Source organism: Stegodyphus dumicola, chromosome 7, assembly GCF_044657685.1.
Source record: "Stegodyphus dumicola isolate Sdum_Otavi_A_Nest chromosome 7, ASM4465768v1".
NCBI lineage: Eukaryota > Metazoa > Arthropoda > Arachnida > Araneae > Eresidae > Stegodyphus > Stegodyphus dumicola.
The window spans coordinates 107,017,525-107,042,772 of NC_140774.1; the positions used below are offsets into that span (position 1 = coordinate 107,017,525).

Genomic DNA, 25,248 nt, shown 5'->3' on the forward strand with positions numbered 1-25,248 from the left:
TCATTTTAGCATAAATTTGTACGATCAGTAAGTTGGCTCCGTTGCTGCATATCTGCTTGATACATATCTCAAATCGAAACATTCCGTATAGATACATCGTGGATCTGATGCCAACCTGCGAATCATTATTTATTATACTTTTTTTTTCATCACCACATGTTTATCAAAATATGACAACTTGTGCTGGCCCTCAATAAGGCTTAAGTATATGTGGGAATTTATTTATTCAGAGCCTTAAGCATGTGCAAGGAATAGACATAAGTATAATAAATAGCTAATACAATTCAGGCTTAATTGTCTCTGTGCAATAGAAGCAAGATAAAATTTAACAGAACAACGTGCCATAGCCGCCAAGCTCATGATGCATAGCCAAATATGTATAGTGAAGGATAGCTAAATTTGATGATGTTAGCCGCTAATTTTAAAGGTTTTCAGATATTGAAAAACAAAGGTAAAATTTTCCAGTTAATGGATTTTGTAAAGAAATGTGGAGAAGCAGTAATAAATGAAGATGATATAAAATAAGTTCAATCACCAGTCAATTAATGAATGCCGAAATCTGTAGTATGGTTCCAGATCCAGAAAATGGCGCTACTGATAGTGAAGAAAGTGACTGAGAAGTTACTGAAAATGAAAAAATTTCGATTGACAAGTTAGATGGAATTCTCAAAGCAGCAGTTACAGGACTTCAACAATGTAACTGAACAAGAGATTATTTCTGTCTACAGAATTAAAGAAAAAGCATTAGCACAAAAAATGAAGCAACTTAAACAACTTACATTGAAAGGAATGTTTAATAAGGTAAATAAATAAATATTAAGCTTTTTTGTAAATTTTGATATCCTTTAGATCATAAATACTTCATTATTTCATAAATCATGATTTTATATTTTTAATTTTATATTAGCTACATGCCATCTTACTAGATTTAAACTGATGATCTAATATCAAGAAAAATCGTAAATCCGGAATCGCCGAACTCCCGACAAAGTTCAGGAAGAGATAATATTTTTAATTGAATTTATTAATTTGCTATTTGCTCATAAGTCCTTAATTTTCTTCATTAATGGTCCTTAAAAGTACTTAAATTCCATGTGCAGAAATGAGTACGAACTCTGTAATTCAATTAAAAATATTATATCTATGCATGAACTTCATTTTTTAATACTATCCTAAGAATAAAAGGGATCCGTAAGTAGGATACATTATTATTAAACATGACATAATTAACATAATTATTAATATGTTTGAGAATAAAATAAATATTATGAAATTTATCAAGTAGCATTAAATATTTTACACTTAGAATAACTGGACATATTTGAAAGAAGGTAAGTGACATTTTAGTTACATTTGATTAACAGTTAGCTTTTTTTTTTTTTTTTTTTATTAATGTCTCATTTTGTCACCTACTTGCTCAATCTAGTGGTTTATTACGAGTAAATAGCAAGTAGATTTTATGTCAAGCAGCATAGGCTAAAATGAGAAGTAAAATCATAATCAGAACGATTTATAGTAAAAGACTGGCTATTGTCACCGCTGCTCCTTGCCTACAGAGAGACCTGCTGATCAGAACAAAACTGAAAGACCTGATGTGGGCATGGTTGGCAAGTTTTGAAAGTTAGTTGGGCTCTGTCTGATGTAGTTAGTGTTATAGCTTCGTGTAGAGTTCCAGGGGTTGTAACCCAGTTAATATAAAGAACCAGAGGTGATACTAAATTGCTTTGTATTATTTTAGGTCTCACTAGATACAAAGAATAAGTTTTACATGAATTTTTACATTTTTGTATTTTATCTTGTACCATGGTAAGGATTAATGAAAGGCAACAGCTCGCTTTAATATGCAGAGATAATTTTTAAGGGTAAGCAGTTAGTTATAAATAACTGAATTAGTTAGATAACCTTAGTCATTATGGATTTACAAGACCACTATTAAATTTTACTTATTTTTTAACAATATTTGTTATATTTGTTAAATAAAACCTATTAATATCACAATCTAATAAAATTTCACAGTTTAAAATACATGATTTTTAAACAATATTAGGATAATTACACATTAAAAGCTACAAAACATTTATATTTTATAGCAGCAAAACAAAACAATTATGTGTCTTTTTAATTTGAAGACTTGCCCACACATTTTGGGTGATTTCCTTCTCCTTAAGCATCTTTTCTAACAATTAGAAATTTGTGTCAATATGCAAAATAATGTTCTCATTAGTTTCTGCATGTTTTATCTCCTAACTGTCAAACTCTCCACAATGTAGCTATGAGGGCTTATTTGATCTGGTAAAAGTTAAATAGTTCAACCCCCCCCCCCGAACTTGAAAAAAATTATCGCTATGTGTGAAAATAACTATAAATGAGAGATTTAAATAAAGGTTTAAATAAGTTTTTATTTAAAAAGAACATAAAGGCATGTTCTTATGCTAACAAAATCAATTACAGCTCGTGGTGATGTGATTAAAGAAGAAGAATCAAATTCAAACTAAAAATATGGACTAGTGGTCAAAGACTATACAATTTAATTTGAATTTAATCTTGTTCAGTAACTCTATCATCATAATAAACCCAACTGTCAGCACTGGTAATGGAAAGACAAATAATTACAAATTATCAGAGATGACAGGAACTAATGCAGCGAGCAAGTGGGGGTCAGAAACACACTCTTGTTTTACACTCCAAAAACCTCAGTTTAAAAACTGTCTAAGTGATTTGCATTCTGATGAGGAAATAGAAATGGGAAATTATAGCAAAGGCTGAAATTATACACAACTGGGTAATGTGTGTAATAATAACTGTACATATCTTTGAAGAATAATTTTTTTCTTTATGTATTCAGTTTTTTATTCAACAAGTTTCCTTTTTATTTTAGAATTTTTTGATAATTTTTGAAGAATAATTTTCTTTCTCTTTATGTATTCAGTATCTTTCTTCACCATGTTTCCTTTCCAAATTAGAATTTTTGGATTTATTTAAAGATTTCTGTTATTCTAAAAAACTAAATGCATTCAGAATGTACAGAAAAAGCTGCTAATTTTATTTCTTTAGTAATATGAATATTCAGAAGAAATATGAAATATATATGGTAAGGGCTTGGTTACAGAGCTGGTGTGGCAGAAATTTTAGAACTTAGTGACACACCGATCAACAAAATCTAGAAATGATAAAACTTTTAGAATTCAGAGCAGGTATTGGAAGCAGAACTTAGAAAGGCACTAGGCAGGAAAATTTAGGATCCACAGAGATTGCATCAGCTGGGAAAATGCCTAGCACCAGCCATGTGTATGATGATGCATTAAGACATTAAATGAACGTTTTAAATTGTCAGTTTTCAATTTCTTTATAAATAAAAAAAAAAAATCCTTCGTATAATGTCTGTCCATGCAACAAGTTTAGAAGCATTTCTGATATTTTCTATGCTTGTGTCTAGTGAAAAGTAGAGAAGATAAAGGGAAGATAAACATGTTAAAAAAAAGATTCTAGTATCAGAAGTAAAACATTAAAATATTATGTTTTCATTGTTCTTCTCGACATCCTCCCCCCAAAAAAAATCCATCGCAAACTTTCTGTAAAATACATCCATTATGTGTTAATACCATGGAGATATTTTTCATTTTGTTACATTTTTCTAGAATTGCAGGTATATAAATCTTGCCTTCATATCCTTCTAAAACGTTCCAAGCTGCAATGTCTAAAATCCCAGAGAGAAAATACCCCTACCAATTCTGTAATAGCAAAAGGCCTGTAATATTTTGGGAAAAAAAACAGACGAACAAGTATTAAACTAATTTTATAGAGAAAACTGATACATGCTCAGAGAATTCTAAAACAATTACATGGGAAAAAAATCTCACCATGAAAAAATTTTTTTAAATTAATTATATGACTATCTAAGAACTGTTTCATAAATTGTGCTTTACAGCAATATACCTTATTTTTCAGATTCAAAATATTGTATAATAATTGGCCAAAATGGAACTTTATGATATGTCAGTGAAAAAAATGTTTTATCTTAATGCTATTTTTTAAATATAATTTCAATATATTACCATCATCAAAATGTTGATAAATCACTAAATTTAGGACCGTTTAATAAAAGAATTCACATCCCCAAAAGCGAAAAGTTGTTTAAGAGCTCTTCATCAGAAAAAATTAAATAATTTTGAACAACTTATGTTTCACTCCTTGTTCAGAAACTCTAGTATCTCACCATTTATACTAGAAATAGGAACAAATTATAATCTATTGAACCCATTCAAAAGGAAATCATATTTGTCAGTAAATTGCCTAAAATATGCTTCCAAAATGCTAATTCACACTCAAAATGGCTGTCGTAAAAACAGACAGAAATTTCATATGAATAAAATTAAGAGCCTTCTGCTGATTTTGGCCAAAATTAAGGACTTTTAAAGATCAAAAGTTGATTCTAAAAAACCTAAGGACATTTAAGAACTCTTAAGGGCCGTGCGAACCTTGTTCAAATAATCCAGTTCAATTTCCACATGTTTCTTCAGCTCACTTGTGATCAACACTTGACTCAACAAATTGGGGACCAGCTTAGTGCACATGTTCCTTCAGCTCACTCACGATCAACACTCGATTCTCAATAGTTTGGGGACCAGCTTAGTGCACACTTTTCCCATTCTCGTGTAACGATGTGTGATGTACAATGGTTTTTTGAAATGGTCAGCGAGACAGCTAACAGCCAAACACTTTTTTTGACAGTAAGCATTTAACAACTTATGCACATGAGACCCATTTTTATCAGTTTGGCTTGTTGATGTCTCTTCAGAGTGGGAGTTACAATCCACCTCTTCTTGGCCCCCTTAAAATTCTTCATTCACTGCACAGCTTGCACATACAAAAAAAGAAGATTCCTGTAGGCTTGTTTAAGCAGTTCCTGAGTTTCTGCAGCTTTTTTGTCAAGCTTTGTGCAGAACTTAATCATCCAACATTATTGAAGAGTACCTGCCACGACAGACATGTCTCAAAATAGGGGTGCATTAAATAAGCGATCATGATGCTATTGAAGCTTGGTGCAGACTGACCTAAGGCACGATGCAAAATTGAGGGTCCTGCTCATCTAACTTAACATGTCTGAACATGCTGCGACACCTGATAGACCCAGTATAAAAATATATGTCATGAATTTTAGGACCAACCTCATATATATATCAAACCTGCAAGCCTTGAAATCTTAAAAACCAGGAGAGTTTTGTAAGAAACCGGGATAAACTGGGAGATTTTTCAAGCTGAGCAGCGACATGTTTTTAAATGAACTCCAAACTGACTTTAATTCCCTTTATAGTGCATGATTCCAGTTACTCAACTATTTTTAATATAATTCTGATGTAAAATATATTAAAATTTAATTAGATATTCTAAATTTTATGTTTATTGGCTAATTTCATTCTTTAAAAATTTTCTTATAATTTTATACAGAAAAAATAACAAATTCCAAAACTTTATTTATCAAAGTACTTTTATATATGATGAAAAGAAAATTCATAATTAATGTACACTGCGCAAAAAAAAGGGGAGAACAGTTCTATATCTCCTGTTTTACTGGGCTGATTGGCGAAATTCAACTTTTTTTTTTTTGTGTGTCTTGAAAGCCCGACTTAAGATATGTATTAGATTCATATATAACATTGTTCTAATATAGGCATTCTGACACAAAATCGGACTTTTTCTGAAATGACATGCCATTTTTTTTCCATATTTCGATTCGATGACTCAAATCATGCCACACTGCCAAATTTTGAAACAATCGTGCAAGTAGTTTTAAAAAATTAGCTCTCAAAATTTTAGCACCTCAATGCCAGCTGAATTTTATATATTATCTCTTTTTTTTTTTAATTAAACTTACCTGATTCCTTCCTTCAGAATTTGAAATTTATGTTCATTCCAAATAAAATTCTCCCTTTTTTATGATTTATTTTTTAAATTTGTATTTTTAAATATTTCTTATAAATCTTTCAAATCAAATTTTGAATTATAACCTATAAAATTTTTTACCATCATCTTAAAGTAGATGTATTTCTAAGCATACCTGTAAAAAATTAAAAGTTTTTTATTAATAATTTCATAGGATGTATGTGAATTTACATATTGGTAAGTTTTGAAACTTAGTATAGTCAAAAGTCGTTAATCCAGACTCGTCGGGACTTAGGCAATTCCGAATTATAGATCATCAGTTTAAATCTGGTAAGATGGCATGCAGAAATTATAAAATTAAAAATATGAAACCATAATTTATGAAATAAAGAACAATTATGATCTAAAGGGCATCAAAATTTATAAAAAAAAAAAAAAAAAAAAAAGCTTAATATTTATTTCTGTACTTTATTAAACATTTCTTTCAATGCAAGTTATTTAAGTTGCTTCGTTTTTTATGTGATAATACATTCTCTTTAATTCTATAAACAGATATAATTTCTTCTTCAGTTACAAAGTTCCGCTGTTCAAGTCCTATAATTGCTGTGTTGAGAATACCGATTAATTTGTCAATCAAAATTTTTTCGTTTTCAATAACCTCTGTCACTTTCTTCGCTATTGGAAGCAAATTATAATGACGAGGAATTTGATTTAAATCATATCAAAGACAGAGTACATCGAGATGAAATACTACATTTAGTAAAGAATTATAAGCCAAATAAAATAAAAACATCTGCTCTGAAGATAAGGATAGTGCCGACAGATCTACTTCCGATTCATTGTGCGCCACGGCATTAAAGATAAACAAACGTTAAAGTTTAGATAAACAAAGGATATGCCTTTATCCATTTTTTGCAGCAATTCCACTTTTTGTTTAATGGACTTCGAAACATACTTTCACTTTGTAGATCCTTTACATATTAGTAAATATATATCAGAAATTCTATTTGACATAATTGAAAGTTCAAGCTTACTTTTATAAAATTGCTCTAACAGTCTGCAAAAAATAATAAGTCGAATCCAATTTGAAGATTAAGGAACAACACAATCTGCAACATTAACTGAAATAGATAATTTTAGCTTAGCTTATACCGTCCGTTATCCATTAAACGTATTTTGCGCATGCGTCAACTTTATGCATGCGCAGAAACTTTGTAACTTTGAGGTCCGGATTATAGATCATTCCGAATTATGGGTGTCCGAATTAACGACTTTTGACTGTATATTTGCTATGTCCAAAATTAATTATTTTCTAGCTTTTGATTTAAAATGAAAGATAATGTGGTCTTTTCCCTTGAACATTTATTTAAAACCAATTGTATGGTACCTAATTTTTCAAATTTTAATGCAATGCTAGAAAAACTCTCTCAGCATTAAATATTACTGTATTTATAAATCTAAATTAATATTTAGGGGATGGGATAGTTTATGAAGTGGGCAAATTAATAAATTATGAAGGCAGAAATAGCAATGTTTTGAAGGCTCAAATTATAAAAATAGTATCAATCATTAGACATTTAAAAGCCAAAGATGCAGCCTCATTCGAATACAATAACAATGAGAAAGTTTAAAAAAAATAAACAAAATATGACTGAGAGGTACAAAATTACAGTTGGAAAAATGGAGTCAGTGCCTAGTTCACAGCAGAATTACTACAAACCTTCATTCTGTACGAAGACCATATATACATATGAGCATAATTATTTAACATTACTAGTCTTTTAAAATTTTATGCTTTCTATTACAGTCTACAAATTACACTTCAGCAAGTATATCATAACTGCTTGTATTTTATAAAACATTTTCTGACACAAATTACATTATAATATATTATGCAAATTTAATTATGTTATTTAACTTCAGTATCAAAATAAGAGAAAAATATTTCTTACTTCTTCAACAGCTTTGAAATCACAAAGTGTATCTATAAATGACCCTTTTTCACTAGACTTTACCATTAGTATATATACTGAATCATTAACCCTTGCCCTTCCTTTTGATTGGATGTAAGCTCGAAAATTTTCCGGTGGATCAAATCGAACGACTAAATTACATTTCGGTATGTCCATGCCTTCTTCAACCACTGAGGTGGCAACTACAAGATTATACATTCTAGTCCTGAACTTCTGTAATACTTCCTCCTGTTTTTCAAATCTCATTAAAATAGTCTTTAAACCTCTATTATTCTTTCCATGTCCAATAATATAACTTGGTGACAAGAAACTGAAGTCAGGATGGATTTCTTTTACTGCTGATAACCATTCACTTAACAAAAAAGCAGTAATACGTTGATGCACAAAAACTAAACCACAAAGAGATTTGCCCTCCTCTGATGCAAGATTATTTTTTGATAACCTCTTTTCTTTGATATCATCTTTGCTGATTTTATTGCATGTAATGTTACAATTTTCACTCTTTCCAGACGATAAACTTTGTACAGAAGTTGGAGGATCTTCACTTTGCATATTGGAATTAATAATTTGAGTACTACATATTTTCTTTTCTTGCTCGTTAGAAAAAGAAGATTCTTCTGATGTAACATTAGATGATGTTTCTATGGTAGGCACACTTACAGGTTTATAGTATTTTAAAATTTTAAGTAATTCTTGTAATTTAGGAGGAGCCTTATTAATTAGTTGAGTAAGTAAATCACAGTCATTTAAAATAGTTTGAAACTGCACTTCAATAATCAATAACACTGTCCTAGCAAGTATAAGGAAACGTATATGATCTTCTGAATATATAGACTGTAAGGTCATATTAATTTCTTCAATGAAAAGTTGTGTAGCTTTTAGAGCACACCAAGGACCAAGATCAGTAATGACATGAGCTATTTCTATTAAATATCGTCTAGGTTGTCTGCATGGATGAGAAAGAGAATTATCAATATCATTTACAATATTTACATTATCTAGAAATACTAATGCAGATTTAATATGTGACATCACAGATACTAAAACTGATTCATCATCTAAACAACTGTTGAACTCCACTAAATACTCTTTAGGTTTAGAACCATATTTACTTAAAGCAGTCAATTCACTAGCTGTTTCAACAGATGCTTTTAATACTGTTTCAAGGCGCTTTATTTCAAGCTCTATTCTTGAAGGCTGACACTTCCTATTTATCAAACAGGCACTAAGACCTAAAATCCGAGGCTGATTTAAAAAAGAGCAAACATCAAAGCACGTCATTATTTCACAGTATGGGTGATTCCCAACTGCTCTGTGGCATTCATCAAATATTATGAGATTTATCACAGAAAGAGGCAAAAATCCATGGAAAAGAATCATTTTAAAAAGATCGGGAGTCAAAACAATAACTTGATTTCTTTCTATTTCACACAGCCAACTTTCTTTTGACCAGTTATCCAGTTCATTTCCAAAGTATTGTCCAACTGTTAAATCTGTACAATCTCTAATTACTTTAGCCTGTTGGCATATCAGAGGCACTGAAATAAAATACAAATAAATAAAATAAATATTTTTTTCTACACAATACACAATTAATATATGCAAATTTAAATCCACAAAATAATCATAACTTACAAATGACTACAGAAGCGAATAATATTTGATATATATGCAATAATACATTTCATTTTTTCATATAATCCTCACCTACAATAAGACCCTTAACCAACTAATGTAAGATTGCCCTGATACATTTTACATCCAAGTCTAAGTTGCTGCTGCAACTACTACAGACACATTGTTCGATGTTTCCATCATCAATATAATATGCAAGAGTTTTGAGAGAATCAAATGAGTGAAAATCACTTAGGCTGAAATGAGACTACACAAAGGCTGTTGAAGAACTTACTACCAAATTCCATAAGTCCTTATTAAGCTGACCATGCCACATCAGGCCTAACATTATTGAGATAGAACAATACATTGTGATTTAGTAAGCTGGTGTTTTCTTTTTCTTTCCAGCAAACTCACGTAATGCTGCTCAAAGCTGCAATATTACACCGTAGTTTGATGTAGCAGGCATTTTTGCCCATTACCTCTAACACATTATGAGTAGCATAATAAACATATCACATCCCATTGCTTCTTGAATGTACACTGCGGGAAAAAAAAAAAAAAAAAAAAAAAAAGATGGGTCAGTTCTATATCTCCTGTAATACTGGGCCAATTGACGAAATTCAACTTGCGTTTTTCATGTCTCAAAAATGCAACTTAAGAAATGTATTAGATTTATATATAGCATTGTTCTAATATAGGTATTTTGACACAAAATTGGACATTTTCTGAAATAACATACCAATTTTTTTCCATATTTTGATTCTACGACTCAAATTACGCCACACTACCAAGTTTTGTAAAAATCGCATGAGTAGTTATTAAAAAATTAGCTCACAAAATTTTAGCTCTTCAATGCAAATTGAGTTTGGTATATATTTATTAATTTTTCTTTTTTTTTATTAAGCTTATTTGATTCTTCCTTTCATATTTCGAAATTTAGGTTCCTTCCAAATAAAATCCCCCATCGTAAAAAATATTAAATAATTTTTATAAATTTTTCAAAACAGTTTTTGAATTATAATCTATAAAAATTTTACCATCATCTTAAAGTAGACGTATTTCTAAGCATACCTGCAAAAAATTACAGTTTTGATTCAAAATTTCCGAAGATATACAAGAATTTATATATTAGCGCGTTTTGAAATTTGGCATATTTGTTGAATGCAATAAAACGTCAAATGTGGTTTAGACACTTTGCTAAAATTATTTGGAAGTAGAAGTGATGCAACTTTTTTTCCACTCATGCACAATGTAAAAAGGTACGAACGAGATGTATTTTTTTCCACTCCAGCATAATGGAAGGGAAAGGAAAATTGGTTGCCACATATTAAGAAGTTCGCCAAATGAATTATTCTTGGCGAAAACTGAAAAAGTTGTGCCAAGATAAATTTTTGAATTTCTCCGTAAATTTCACACCAAATTTAATATTTAAGTATAATTTGAGTCGTAGAATCATAATATGAAATAACATATCAATTATTTTCCATATTTCGATTCTATGACTCAAATTTTGCAAGAATGCCAAGTTTTGTAAAAATCGTAAGAGTAGTTTTTAAAATATTAGCTCTCAAAATTTTAGCTCCTAAATGATAATTTAATTTGGCAAATATTTAATTATATCTGCTTTTTATTAAACTTTTTTCATTTTTCCTTTCACATTTCGAAATTTAGGTTCATTCCAAATAAAATTTACCCATTTTTTGTGTTTTATTTTCTTATTTCTATTTTTAAATAATTTTTATAAATTTTTAGAAAAAAATTTTGAATTATAACCTATAAAATTTTTACCATCATCTTAAAGTAGATGTATTTCTAAGCATACTTGCAAAAATTACAGTTTTTGATTCAAAATTTCTGAAGATATACGCGAATTTAAATATTGGTGCATTTTCAAATTTGGCATATTTGTTGAAAATGATAAAATATCAAATGTGGTTTATGGATTTTTGTTACAATGAATTGCCACAGCTATTTTTAACCTAAAATTTCAAATAAATTTTTACGGAGAATTAATTATATGAAATTTTTTCCCTCAATGATGCATAATAAATATTTATTAATACTATGTGAAAAATTATTATTTTTAAAATTATAGATTATTATTCAAATTTTTAACTTTTTAAAAAATATCTTTCTTTCTTCCTGTTTTTAAAAAAATAGTTGTAAGAGTAAATTTTTATCTTCGGCGTTTTATCGTCTGCTATTTTACTTTAACTTCATTTAAATAGTCTAAAACTGAGAACTTCCGTTTGATGTTTAATTGAATTTTATGACATTAACTGCATAATTTATTTCTAAACAAGCTGTTGCTTATGAAGTGGCTGAAAAAGCGGCTGATGCTATCTTCCATATTTTTAAAGCACCGTATATTTTTATAGAAACATAAGATTTAGAATAATCATTTTTATAAAAGTCAACTTATGATATAAACATACAATCCTGTAGAGACCAAATTAATGGAAGTTCAATGGTTATGTAGAAATGATCTGCAGCTACTTAATGGCTGGATAAGTTAACAGGTTCTGTGGACAAGTAAGAATAATTATATAAACGACACCCAGCATTCTGGATTCAATTACCAATGTGGGTACAATGTTTATTAAATGAATTTAAGAAGTTTTTAAACATAAAAAAATCGACACACTTTTTTTTATCCAAAATGTATTTTTCTGTGCAGCGTATTTTCATTATATACTTAAAATTCTAATTTAGAATGCAATTGTCAAGAACTTAATTCTAATCATCAGCAATATAGTAAGTAATTATGATGGTTATTAATAACTACTCCTTATAAAGTAATTGCCAATATTTGAAAAACTTTCTGTCTGATTGCAAATATTTTTTTATACAAATATTTCTAATTTTCTATTTATCAAGACTGCACAAGATATTATTTATTTGCACTTCAGTTCTTACCGTCAGCTCCAGTAGATGTTAAAAATCAATTATATTTAATTAAGGAATGACCATCTAATTTTAAAAAGAGCATACCGTAACAGCAATTCAATTATTCGTACCGTATCTTTCATGTTCCTCCCGACTGGCAAGCTACATGATTTTTAATGAGTGTTCGGCTTTTTCTAGTAACTTCAACTGGAAATCGCACTTAAATTAGGTTAATTGGTTATTTGGACATAGAAAGAACATGGGACCTATTTGGCTAAGATGCTTTTATAGAGGAACTTTGTAAAAAGAACGTAGAAAACTACGAAAACCAACCATGCAGCCTCGGTTAAACTTCGCAGCAAACACTTAGTATTTAGCAATTGCCAAATGCTAGGCCACTGGTGAGGCTCCATTTAAATCTCCAATTTAATATTTTATTTGTAAATATTTATAATAATGTTGTATTCTTAGACACAAAAAGCAGAATTTAAGTTTTGCTAACTCGTTAGTAAACTAACAAGCTGTAGTGCAAATGAATATTCAATTTCTTTTGCAATAATTGTATTCACTTAGTATTCTTGGAATATGAGCTAAAGAAAGAATGTTCTCGGAAGATTAAAGAAGTGTGTAAATCCAGTGATATTAGGTTTATTTTACAAATAAACCTAATATCACTGGTATCGCAGCGATTCTGCAATTGCCCGAGTAGTTGACTTGTAAATGGCTGTGAATTAAGTAGATGACTTTTAATCTTACGTTTTCAGTCAGAAAACGTATTCCAAATGTTTTGTATTGATTCTTTATTTTTCCATAAAAGCGAAACATTTATGCATGGTATACATATAAAGCATAGCTTCAAATTAAAATTTAATAATATACAGAGTGCTTATAATTAAAGTTCCACATTGAAACGGTCATAAAAGGAAAACTACTGGATCAAATGTTATCAAACTTGGTAAGCGTGTAAAGGAGGTCATGGGAATTTATTTTCCACGAAAAAAAGAAAGTTCGAAACCTCACCACCAGGGAGGAATGGCGCTATATGCAATATTGTTAAACAAAATATGGGTCGGAATCTAACTTAACCTTTTGTTACACATGTTTAATGTGTTGCATACCCTTAAAAAACATTGAAGTAAGCAAATTACCATCGATAAAAGTGCACCATCGTGTAAGGGAGAAATTCATCCATGAAAACCACGAATTAGCAATTAGAAAATGTGAGATCGCAAATCACTCGCACAAGTTCGTTCTAGGACACTGGCACAAATACGTGACAGCCGGTAGTGAACGGGAAAATGCTCTGGCACGCCTGCGTGTCGGCCGGGAGGTGAGTGTGTTCGTTGCTGGCATGTAGACGTGACAGTCGACGCGAAGGGGCTAAAACATGAAGATACTAATTCAAAATGCTTTTAATCGATTTGGGCCAAAGAAATCCCTCTTGTTCCATTGCATTCTCCTACTGCATTCTATTGCATAGCAGTCATTCCACACCAGACAGCTAGTTTCATAACTGAACCACTTTTTTCTGAAGAGCAGTCAACAGCTGGACCACCGTGATTGCAGTTCGCTTAGAGTAAATGTTAAAATGTTTTGTGATACATGAATTGCAGTAATGTGGCATTTTAGATACTACGATTTTATGCAGGGCTGGGCCCCACCTCACATGTGTTACACAGTTACTTAGGCAACATTTCACAAATGAACATCTTATAGGCCGACACTTCCCCACTTCCCACCAGACCTCTACTTCTATGACTTTTGGCTATGAAGTTATCTCAAAAGCACTGTTTATGGTGATATTCTAAACAATTTGGTAGAAATGAAAAATGCGATACACCGACATGTTTGTAACATTTCCTGATATGCTAAGAGCTGCTGTTGAGAATGCAGTAAAAGTATTTAACTTGCTTTCGGAAAATGCTGGACACTACATTGAACATGCTTTGTAACACGTTTCGGAAACATTTAAACCGATATTTTCATGTCTTATTTCATTTAACAATATTGCATACAGCACCCTTTTTCCTCTGATGGTGAGTTTTTGAACTCTTTTTCTTCCCATGGAAAATAAATTCCTATAACCTCCTTTATACGATTCCCAAGTTTGATAACTTTTGGTCGGTAGTTTTCCTTTTATGACCATTTCAAAATGGAACTTTAATTATAACCACCATATAAATTAAACTTTAAAAGTTTGACAGTTTGGTTCAAACGCTAATTTTTCTCTCGTGTTATAGATTGTATTAAAAAAACATGATATTTAATATGATTTAGATTGTTTCAGCTGATATAAGAATCGGATCACTCGGTGGTACAGTTTAAACATTGCTGGACTGTTTTATTTCTTTGTTATTTAGCAAAAAATCTTTTAATTAAAATATTTATCCTTTGGACTTTGCTTTTAATGTGTACTGTTTAGCGATGAGTTCACTTTCACCATCATTCCTACTTCGAGAATTGTCCATGAATGGAAAACTCCTTTAGAAGCACATGATCTGTACTGCCTCGACCATTAGTAAAAAATCTGACGTGTACACCACATGACTTCCTTGTACGGAATATTGAATTATGTGCATTTTTTCTTGCATTTCACTTAAACGTATTAGACTGAATTAAACCTACTTCGCCGAACACTACATAAACCACAATAGAATAAATGCATTCTTTAAAATTCACTTTGTTTACCATAGCGACACTCTGCTGCTAGGTTCACTTAACAGTATTATATTTCGTTCATATTATAACTCAGAATGCAGAAAATTTATATCATTTAAAGAATTATCTAATCGTTGCCACATAATCTATTCAAATACTATAATAAAGCTAGAATGATGTATAAAAGAAATTAAGCAAACAAAACAAAAAAGAACAGTTTTCACAGACAATTGAGTATTTCTCATTCAATTAATTCATTTTTCACTTCGCGACAAGGCAAAAATACATAAAAACTCAAAATATCTGTATTAAAAATTATGAAGTAAATCTTAAATGCTTATTTCCTCGAAAAAATTCCAGAAAGGATTAAGCATGAATTAAATAATAAATGAAGGCGTTATCTTAGTTGTTGCGAAGCTAAGTTTCTCTAGATTGGCAACAAATCCGCTATCTTGCAGTTTCAAATGTAAACAAGAGCAATGGCCGCCATCAAAAACATTATTAGGCTTAGCGGCACTTAAACAATTTTAAAATTGTTGATAATTCTAAAAATATCGCATACAGATTTACTAAAGGCATAAAAACCTTAACCGGAAGATAAGAACAACATGATTCAATCATTTTTAAAGCAAAAAATGTACAATTTACAAACATATAAGAATAAAGAAACTGTGATCACTGAGCCGGGTAACAGAGTGGATATATATATAAACATATTTATATATGTTTGGCACGGCCGATTGCAACCAAAATACGAGGTGCACATCTACATGTTATAGCAGTCCTATATACAAAATTTCAACGTTCCGAGACTACTCGTTTTTGAGTTATGCGAGATACGTACCTACATACGTTCGTACAGACGCCACGAAACATTCTCTTCAGAATTCATTTTAAAGCAGTTTTATAATTTTTTTGGAGGAAAAGAGTCTTTTATTCTGTCTTTACGTACAGATATCAGGCAAAAACATCGTTAAATTGCATTCGAAAGCGGTCAAAGTGGATATTTTCGTTGAAAAATGCTGCCTGAAGCTTTTCACAATTACAATACTTCCTTTTTACTTCGTACAAGGAAGTAAAAATTAAGGTGAACAGGTGGTAATTTGAATTGTTTTTGACAGTTACATTATTGTCAAATACCCAACGGTACTTCCTCCATCATCACGAAATTAAATAACAAGGCTTTTGTGAGATGAATAATTAGAAATAACTTTAATGATCAAAGAAGACTTGAATTGGTTGTTTCCAATAAGAATCATTGCAATGATCTAAAAGAAAGCCTAAACTGTATTAATAAGGTATAGTTTCATTGACCAAGTTTTGCAGTTTCAAAAATGTGCAACTTATAAACTGCGAAAAGAATAAGCTTTGCAGCAAAATAATTGACTGCATCTTAACGAAATGCTGAATGCTAATAAAATGTTGAAGCACACTTGTAAGGATCTTAAGTTTTACTAACGTTTATTTTATTTTAAATCTTTACTATCACTTCTTATTTTCTACTTCCGGCCAGAATTATAAGCATTAAGGTTTTTATGCAAAGTTGTCTGGCGAACGCCAAGTATTTAAGTTGTGGCTTTTTGCCAAGCGAGAGAGAGGAAGCAGTTGAGTCAAAGCAGGCCGCTTACCTTAGAAGTTACGCAGTTGCTGTTTGCCTTCCAGGCCAGAGGTTTTAATCCTCTTGATAAATTTAAACGTATTGTAGTGTTCTCAGTTATCTGTACTACATACGCCTTCCTGTTAATATAAGGCCAATCTTCCACGTTTATTATTCTAAAGTTAAATTAGAGTTTAGTTTTATTTTTTATACTTTTACGTTAGACCCCAAGTGGCGGGTCAGTGTATTCCGAAGTACGGAAGTTATTGTATATAGAGAAAAATAAAGGGTTTTGTATACCCTTCGTCTGTATCCTGTCTACTTACCACAATTAGTGAACATAGCTTTAGTAAGCTCTCTGTTCCGAGTCAGGTCCTTGTATGTTCCCGAAGAAGGTAAGAAGGAACGTTGAACCTGATAGTGGCGCCCAACGAAGAAGAATAACCATGGCTGAGTTTCAAGAAGAACCTGTGCTGCCTGCAGAAACGGCTCAGAATCCAGAAATACCAGCTGCCGCCCTGGAAGGATTTGGTTACATCGTCCAGACCATGCGCGCTTGGATGAAACCAGAAGCAACGTTTAATGGAAACTCACCGGTAACCAGTTTTTTGGAAAAATTGGATGACCACTTCATGCTCTACCCCGTGCACGAGTTTCAAAAAGTTACCTTAGCTACCAGCGCTTTGAGGAGCCAAGCGCTTAACTGGTTCAAATGTATAGGCAGAAGTCTCTTGGGTCAAGCAGGAAGTCCCACATATACTTACGAAAATTTCAAGACTGCCCTACTAAAAGCCTTCCCTGTTGTAAGGGATCGTGCGAAATTAGAAACGGAACTTTTCAGTATATATCAACAAAGAATCGAAAACCTCTCGAGCTTTATTTTAAGAAAAATTCACGTTTTCAAGCTCTTGTATGGAAACCGTCCGGATCCTGAAATAATTCAAGTGATTTTGCCGAGGTTACTGCCCCAAGTGCAAGACTTTATTGAATTAAGAAATCCGACTACACTGGAAAAGTTATTCGAGCTAGCAATCCAGTTTGAAAGTAGAAGAACGGCGGACGTCGAAAGAAGACGCCAATATCAACAGCGAAGCCAATTTGGTACGCCAAGACTACAGCAAACTCAAACACACGGCCACGGAGAAAAAGCGAATCAGTGGGCAAGGAAACCTGAGCATTCAAAAACAGCCGGCGAACGTCGACAGTTCAATAGCAACCCAGGAAAAAAGTCTCAAGGCCAGTGGAAAAAGAAGAAAAGCATGGAAAGGAAAAATAATTTAAACTAAAACGGATTTCTGCTGACGAGAGGGTGCGGAAATCCGAAGGCCACGAAAACCCCTCTTCCTACAAGTTAAATACAGTAATGGTGAAAAATTTGACTCTTCCGAAGATTGAAGTCTTGGTGAATAATATCCCAGCCACCGCACTCCTGGATACCGGCGCGCAGTGTTCCTGTGTGGCAGAAGAGTTTTTTAGGAAGTATTTTCGCAAATACCGCATATATAATGTGGATAATACGACAGTGTTAGCGGCGCAAGGAGAAAAATGTAAGTGCATAGGTAAAGTACCTTTGTATATCCGTATTAAGGACGAACAAGTAAAGGTGATGTTTTTTATAGTAAAGAATCTGCAAGCACATTTAATTTTAGGAATAGATTTTCTTTCAGAAGCACAAGCTACGCTGGATTTTAATGAAGCGTCCCTTAAGCTGACAATGAAACCAGTTCGTACAGAAAACGCTGAACCGCCGATGTTAAAACTTGACCACCTTCCTAATGACGAGCAAGGAAGAATCCGACAAGTGGTAAGTGAATTTGCTTCGTTATTTAGTGATATTCCAGGATTTACTCAGGTTACTAACCATAGTATTGACACCGGAGATGCAATGCCAGTTCGTCAAAAACCATACTGGTATGATAAGAATAAGGAAAAAATTATAGAATGGCATATTACCGATATGCTACGTAAAAAGATCATAACGCCCATGTCAAGTAGTTATGCTAGCCCGGTGGTTTTATGTAAGAAAAATAATGACTATCCTTTGACGCATCCAAAACGATGGAGATTCGCTATTGATTACCGTAAATTAAACTCCATAACTAAATATCCGGTATATCCGTTACCAATTATAGAAGAAATTCTAAGGAACATAAAATCAACCAAATTTATGACGACTTTAGACTTAACGACTGGTTATTTTCAAATAGGGGTGAGGCCTGAGGACGTGCCTAAGACTGCTTTTATAACCAAGTCTGGCACTTATGCATTTTTGCGTATGCCGTTTGGCCTTTCAGGGGCCCCGGCAACATTTCAGCGATGCATGGACATTGTGTTAAGACCTGTTCTTGGAAAGTCCATCCACATTTATCTATTTAGACGATATCATTATTACTAGTGATAATCTCGACCAACACGTACAGGATTTAAGACAGGTGTTTTCTTTATTAAATGAGGCCGGTCTAAAAGTTAATGTCGAAAAGTGCAAATTTGCAGCCCCTGAATTAAAATATTTAGGTTACAAAATATCTCAAAAAGGGATCGAGACAGATGAATAAAAAATAATCGCTGTACAAAAGTATCCGATTCCAAACACGGCAAAGAAGCTCTCTTCTTTTCTAGGACTTTGTTCATATTATAGGTCCTTTATTGCAGCTATTGCTGAACCATTGTTAAAATTAAAAAGGAAAAAGGCAAGATTCTCGTGGACGGCCGAAGCCAATAGTGCTTTCGAAAAATTAAAACAAGCATTAACGCAAGCCCCTGTGTTGAAATTTCCTGAAAAGGATGAGAATTTAGAAATTTCAGCGGATGCTTCGGATTATGCGGTAGGAGCAATACTTTCGCAAAATCAGCAGCCCGTGGCACTTTTTAGCCGAACTTTAAATCAAACACAAAGAAACTATTCTGCGACCGAGAGAGAGGCACTTGCAGTTCTGTTAGCAGTGCAAAAGTTCCGAGTCTATTTTGGAAAGGCGCCAATAACAGTGTACTCTGATCATGCGGCGGTAACTAGATTATACTCAGGGAAAAATTTATCCCCCAGGTTAATAAGATGGGCACTCAAGCTGCAAGAATATAATCTGGTAATCAAGCATACCCCTGGAAAGGAAAATATCGTAGCAGATGCCCTATCAAGAATTAAAATAGACGAACAAGGAAATACCGTAAAGGTGGCAATGCTTACAGCATGTACAATAAATTCCCGAGAAACTGTAATAACCGAACTGGGTAAGGATCCTGAGTTTGGAAGCATTTATGAGTATTTGAAGGATCCTGAAAATTTTAGCCACCAAGATATTGTGGCGATAAGAAATAGGGCGGCCCATTACGAACTAATAGATGGTCTATTATTCTATACAAAAACTACGAATTTCGACCTGTTATCCCAGCTAGTCTTAGATTAAATATCCTGCAGGAGCTCCATGACAGCCCTTTAGCTTCTCATGCTGGTATTCGAAAAACTATCCAACGCGAGGCAGTCTACTTTCCTGAACTGCAAAAGTTAACAAGGGCGTATGTCCAGTCCTGCCCAACATGTCAAGCAGTTAATTATATTAATTTCCGCCCGGCCGGGTTTCTAAATAGTATTAAATCCGAATTTCTAAATGAAATATTTGGCATCGATTTATTGGGCCCTTTCCCCAAAAGTCAGTTAAATAAAAGTCGCTATCTCCTTGTTATGGTTGATCATTTTAGTAAATGGACCGAAATTGTTCCCTTAAAACGAGCCTCCGCGAAATTAGTTACTGATTCTATTTTAAATAAATATATTTTAAAATACGGGGCGCCCCTAAAAGTTATATTGGATAATGGTCCTCAATTTGTAAGTAATATATTTGAAGACATGTGCCAAAAACTGGGCATACGTCATTTAAAAATGGTCCCGTATCGGCCGCAATCAAATATAGCGGAACGGGTCAATAGAAATATAGTGAAAATTATCCGTAGTTATGTTAAAAATTTTCATAAAAGCTGGGATAACTATGTCAATGAATTTGCTTTCGCCCTTATGACCGCAAAACATGATACAACGGGCAAAACTCCTGCTGAGTTATTTCTAGGCAGAAAGATTATAACACCGTTAGATAAATTATTTTATGTGCAACAAAGAGCCCCAGAATTTAAATGGGTGATATAGAAAAACTAATAAAAGAAGCAAAAAAGAATACGGAAGTAGCACAAAGAAAACACAAGCTCTATTATGATTTGAAACGACGGGGAGTAACTTATAAAGTAGGGGATGAAGTTTTAAAAATTAAGCATTCACTTTCTTCAGCACCAGAAGATAAAGCTGCCAAATTTTTTCCACGATTTGAAGGACCATATGTTATAGAAAAAATAACTCACGCTGTAGTAGTGTTAAAAGCCAGAAATGGTGAAACCTGTTCCGCAAACATTGATCAAATCAAGCCCTACTTCGATCGCAATAAAATGCAAATATTTTCAGATCTTTTGCAGGATCCGGCACGGCAGACACCGCAGGCACTAGCTCCAGAGGTGGAAAAACGACAAGTACAAGGGCAAGCCATTAAGAGGCAGAAGCAAGTGAAAAGAAAATTTCCCCGCGGAAAAATTGAAGGTAGCAAGAAAAAGAAGCCGTTTCACCGTCCAGAAAAGAGAGTTCACGAACACCTCCAGAATGAAGAAGGGAGAAGGACGACGGATATGAAGAGAACCAGAGAAAAAACGCCAACTATAACCCGGCTCTAAAACAGAAGATCTACTCATCCGACAGGACTCTCCGCAGCAAATGCCGCCGAACTGCGGAAGGGCCATCAACGGCGGAGGAAAAGTTACAAGGAAAATTTGAACGGCCAGCAACGAGGTCCAAGCAGGAACACAAAAGAAGTTTCCCGGTTCCGCCAAGACCAGCTGCCATCAAACGACCAAGACCACAAGCAGAGGAGAAAAAGAAGGTATTCAAGGGTGACCGAACTGGTGAAAAAAGGAAGCTTCCAGAGGAAGGCACTGAAGGGCGAGCCCGTACAAGAAGGAGGATAAATCAAACTACTATCTGCAATACCTTTAAGGACTGGGCCCAGAAAAGGATGACCGAATATCACAAAGATAAGTAAAATTTTATGTTACTTTGCAAACTTAAGTTAATCTTTCATTCTTACTGCAAGTGGCAGATTTCAAGACGTTTTACCTCATGCGAGGTCTACCTTTATCGCCAAAAGGGCGAGAAAGGAGTTGTTACCGATTTTGGTATTACGTTTTTCAATTACTCGCGCGTAAAACTAAAGTTGATGTATAATAGCGTTGTGTAAAGACTTAAATATTGTAAAAAGTTATTGTATAAATTTTATTTAAAACATTCTAGCAAGAAAGAAGTTTTAGTCTGAAAGACTTTTTGAAATGTAGTATTTCAATGTAGAAAGAATTGGCACTTGCTTTGAAAAGAATAGAAGTTAACAATGTACTACTAATGTATGTTTTCAAATGTGTAAACTTAACGGCATGTTGATATGTTCTTATATACAATGTGAACTGTTATTTTAAATGTTAAGAAATACCGTGATATGGTAAAAGTGAATGTTAAATTTTTTTTTATTCGTGTGACTGTAAAAAGACTAAAGCATGGCGAATATGTGTTAAAGGTTGAATGATGTAGTTAGGCTCTCTGACGCTACACTTCAGAGTTAGCCACTTTCAGAATAGTACCTCAGGGTTTAGAGTTGAAATTAGGGTGTGTTAAGAGGTCTTGTTATGTTGAATTTTAACACGTTAGTGTTTTGATTGTAGGAGGAAGTGTGGAACACGTAGACAGAAACACATTCGTGTTTGGTGTTCTTTTACAACACATGTCGGAGAGCACGGGGAGAGATAATTAAAATAGTCATGAATGAAATAAGAATGTTAAGTGAAATATAATTATACATGTTACTTGCCATTTCATTGTGTAACATATCATTAAACTAGTTTTCCTTCCAGATCTCTGGAAGGAACCAGATTTGAATAAGAGCTCCTGTTTGGATGATGTACAGATGAAAAAAAATTGTGTATCCTGGGAGCTGCTATTGTAAAAACAAATTTCTTTCTTTTAAATTTTTAGTTTCTAGCGAAGTATGTTTGTAAAAGATTGGCCTCGCGTTAGATTCTAGAGCTAAAAGGTTTCAACAAGGTCGTTTTAGACCTCAGTTTCAAACTAATTAACTCTGGCGGGAAGTATGTAAGGATCTTAAGTTTTACTAACGTTTATTTTATTTTAAATCTTTACTATCACTTCTTATTTTCTACTTCCGGCCAGAATTATAAGCGTTAAGGTTTTTATGCAAAGTTGTCTGGCGAACGCCAAGTATTTAAGTTGTGGCTTTTTGCCAAGCGAGAGAGAGCTTACCTTAGAAGTTACGCAGTTGCTGTTTGCCTTCCAGGCCAGAGGTTTTAATCCTCTTGATAAATTTAAACGTATTGTAGTGTTCTCAGTTATCTGTACTACATACGCCTTCCTGTTAATATAAGGCCAATCTTCCACGTTTATTATTCTAAAGTTAAATTAGAGTTTAGTTTTATTTTTTATACTTTTACGTTAGACCCCAAGTGGCGGGTCAGTGTATTCCGAAGTACGGAAGTTATTGTATATAGAGAAAAATAAAGGGTTTTGTATACCCTTCGTCTGTATCCTGTCTACTTACCACAATTAGTGAACATAGCTTTAGTAAGCTCTCTGTTCCGAGTCAGGTCCTTGTATGTTCCCGAAGAAGGTAAGAAGGAACATTGAACCTGATACACTGATCAAAATAAGTATCTGCATCACATGTGCCTGCTGCACATGGCCACTACTCATCTATACAGTAAGTGAAATAGGCATAATATCCCTCTATGGGAAAATAAAGATCTAGCTGCTGTTATTGAACAAAGATAATTCAAAACAGAATATAATGTAAGACTTAATATATTTAAAGCCATAAAGCCAAACAAATGATAATTTGATTCATTTTGCTGAAATGATCATAAGAATCAACAAGCACCACATTAAAAACAAAAAAGCAGTGAATTCATATGTCATTACCTTTAAACTTATCAACGGTTAGATTATTTTATTTGAATATGACAAAGCATGCGAGAGCTGTCTACATAAGGAAAGAGATGTTTTCATGGTGAACTTTCTAAAAGAAATTGGCTTGTATTCACATTACACATGGGGAAATTTCTGAAAATTCAAGCATGCAGAAAACCCACTCACCTAAAAACGAATACAAGTTGAATTTCCAGCATTCAGCATTCTTAAGCATTTGAGCACTAGTGCAGCTTATTAATGAGTTCTTAATGAATATTTATTTTAATGTGATGTCTAAATACAGTAGATATATAATACATATTTTATAGGGGGGGAACTACTTTAACCTTCCAGAACGCGCACTTGGCAATTTTACGTGAGTACACGCACATCGTACTTTTTCACCTGTTACTTTACTGTTTTTGGTATGGGAAAAGACATAAATGGGTGAATAGTGATAATAAATTTCTTAAGAAACAAAATATTATCTGTATTATTACAAATGATGTCACTTTTAAATGAAGTAAATTATTTTGAAATGCTTCTATCAGTAAGGTGAAAAGGCAATTATGTATTTCATTATAGAAAATTTTAATTTATTTTTTAATAACTATATTTTAAACTCCAATCTAATTTTAATATTCATCTCTTCTGTATTCTTGATTTATCATCGAATCTAAGACAACTTCACAAAAATAAAAATCTCTTGTAACTCATCACATCTTTTGTTATTTCAGTTCCAGTACCATCACTTGAGAAACATTCTTTTTACGTTGCCCTTTTTTTATTCCTATCATAAATAACAATCTAAACTGTGCCATCATTTCCACTCTTGAGGCAACAGTGTCTTGACTCTCTGTCTCTTGAGTGTTTGATTTTTAGCAAACTTATTCGTATATTCCAAAATTTCATCAAGCATGTTTAAATTAGTTATTTTCAAAAATGATCCTATGTCATCCTCAGTATCCTTGGCATGGTTTTTAGGCCAGGTAGCACTTTCAGATTATTCATCTTATTCGACTTTGAGCAGTTTGTGTACTTCTGTTTTTCCCATTTAGAAGAGTTAGCATTACAAACATAGAACATATCATAATAATTTTTTCTATATCATTATTATCATTATCATCTGAAATTTACTGTTCAGATTCACTGCTGATATTATTTATCTCTATATTTTCCTCACTCAAATCGCTACTGTTTTTACATCCAAAGGTTTCCTTGCCTTCTTTTTCTTCATGAGATAATTCTTGAAGAATGCGAGCAAAATCAGCTGGTTGCACATATTTTTTGCCATGAAAACTGATATAAAAAATATACAGTCGAATTTATACAAATTAAAATAATGCACATCAATTAATAACACAAAATTACAAAGTATTTGAGGGGGAAAAACATTTATCGGATTTTCCCCCACAACCACATGCATGTGTTAACTTTTATGAAGAAGCTGACACATAGTACAAAGGCCCTGTAAAAAAAAAAAAAAAAAAAAAAAAAAAAAAAAAAAAAAAAAAGAGGGGCATATGACTACTTGTTGGCACATTCCATGATGTGGGGAAGGGTTGAAAGGAGGAAAAGAAATGACTTTCAGATGTCTCAGCTGCGATATGCGAAAAATGTTCATTAAAAATCAA

The 25,248-nt window shown here is 32.7% G+C and overlaps 1 protein-coding gene across 2 annotated transcripts in view; it reads right to left on the minus strand.

Moving 5' to 3' along the window:
- The window catches only part of Dcr-1 (Endoribonuclease Dcr-1), a 169,519-nt gene that overhangs the window by 104,411 nt on the left and 39,860 nt on the right, over window positions 1-25,248 (minus strand). For both annotated transcript variants that reach the window (XM_085820689.1, XM_085820688.1), the window contains exon 5: window positions 7,836-9,394. In XM_085820689.1, the coding sequence (XP_085676815.1) occupies window positions 7,836-9,394 (1,559 nt within the window). The remainder of the gene's footprint in view (window positions 1-7,835; window positions 9,395-25,248) is intronic.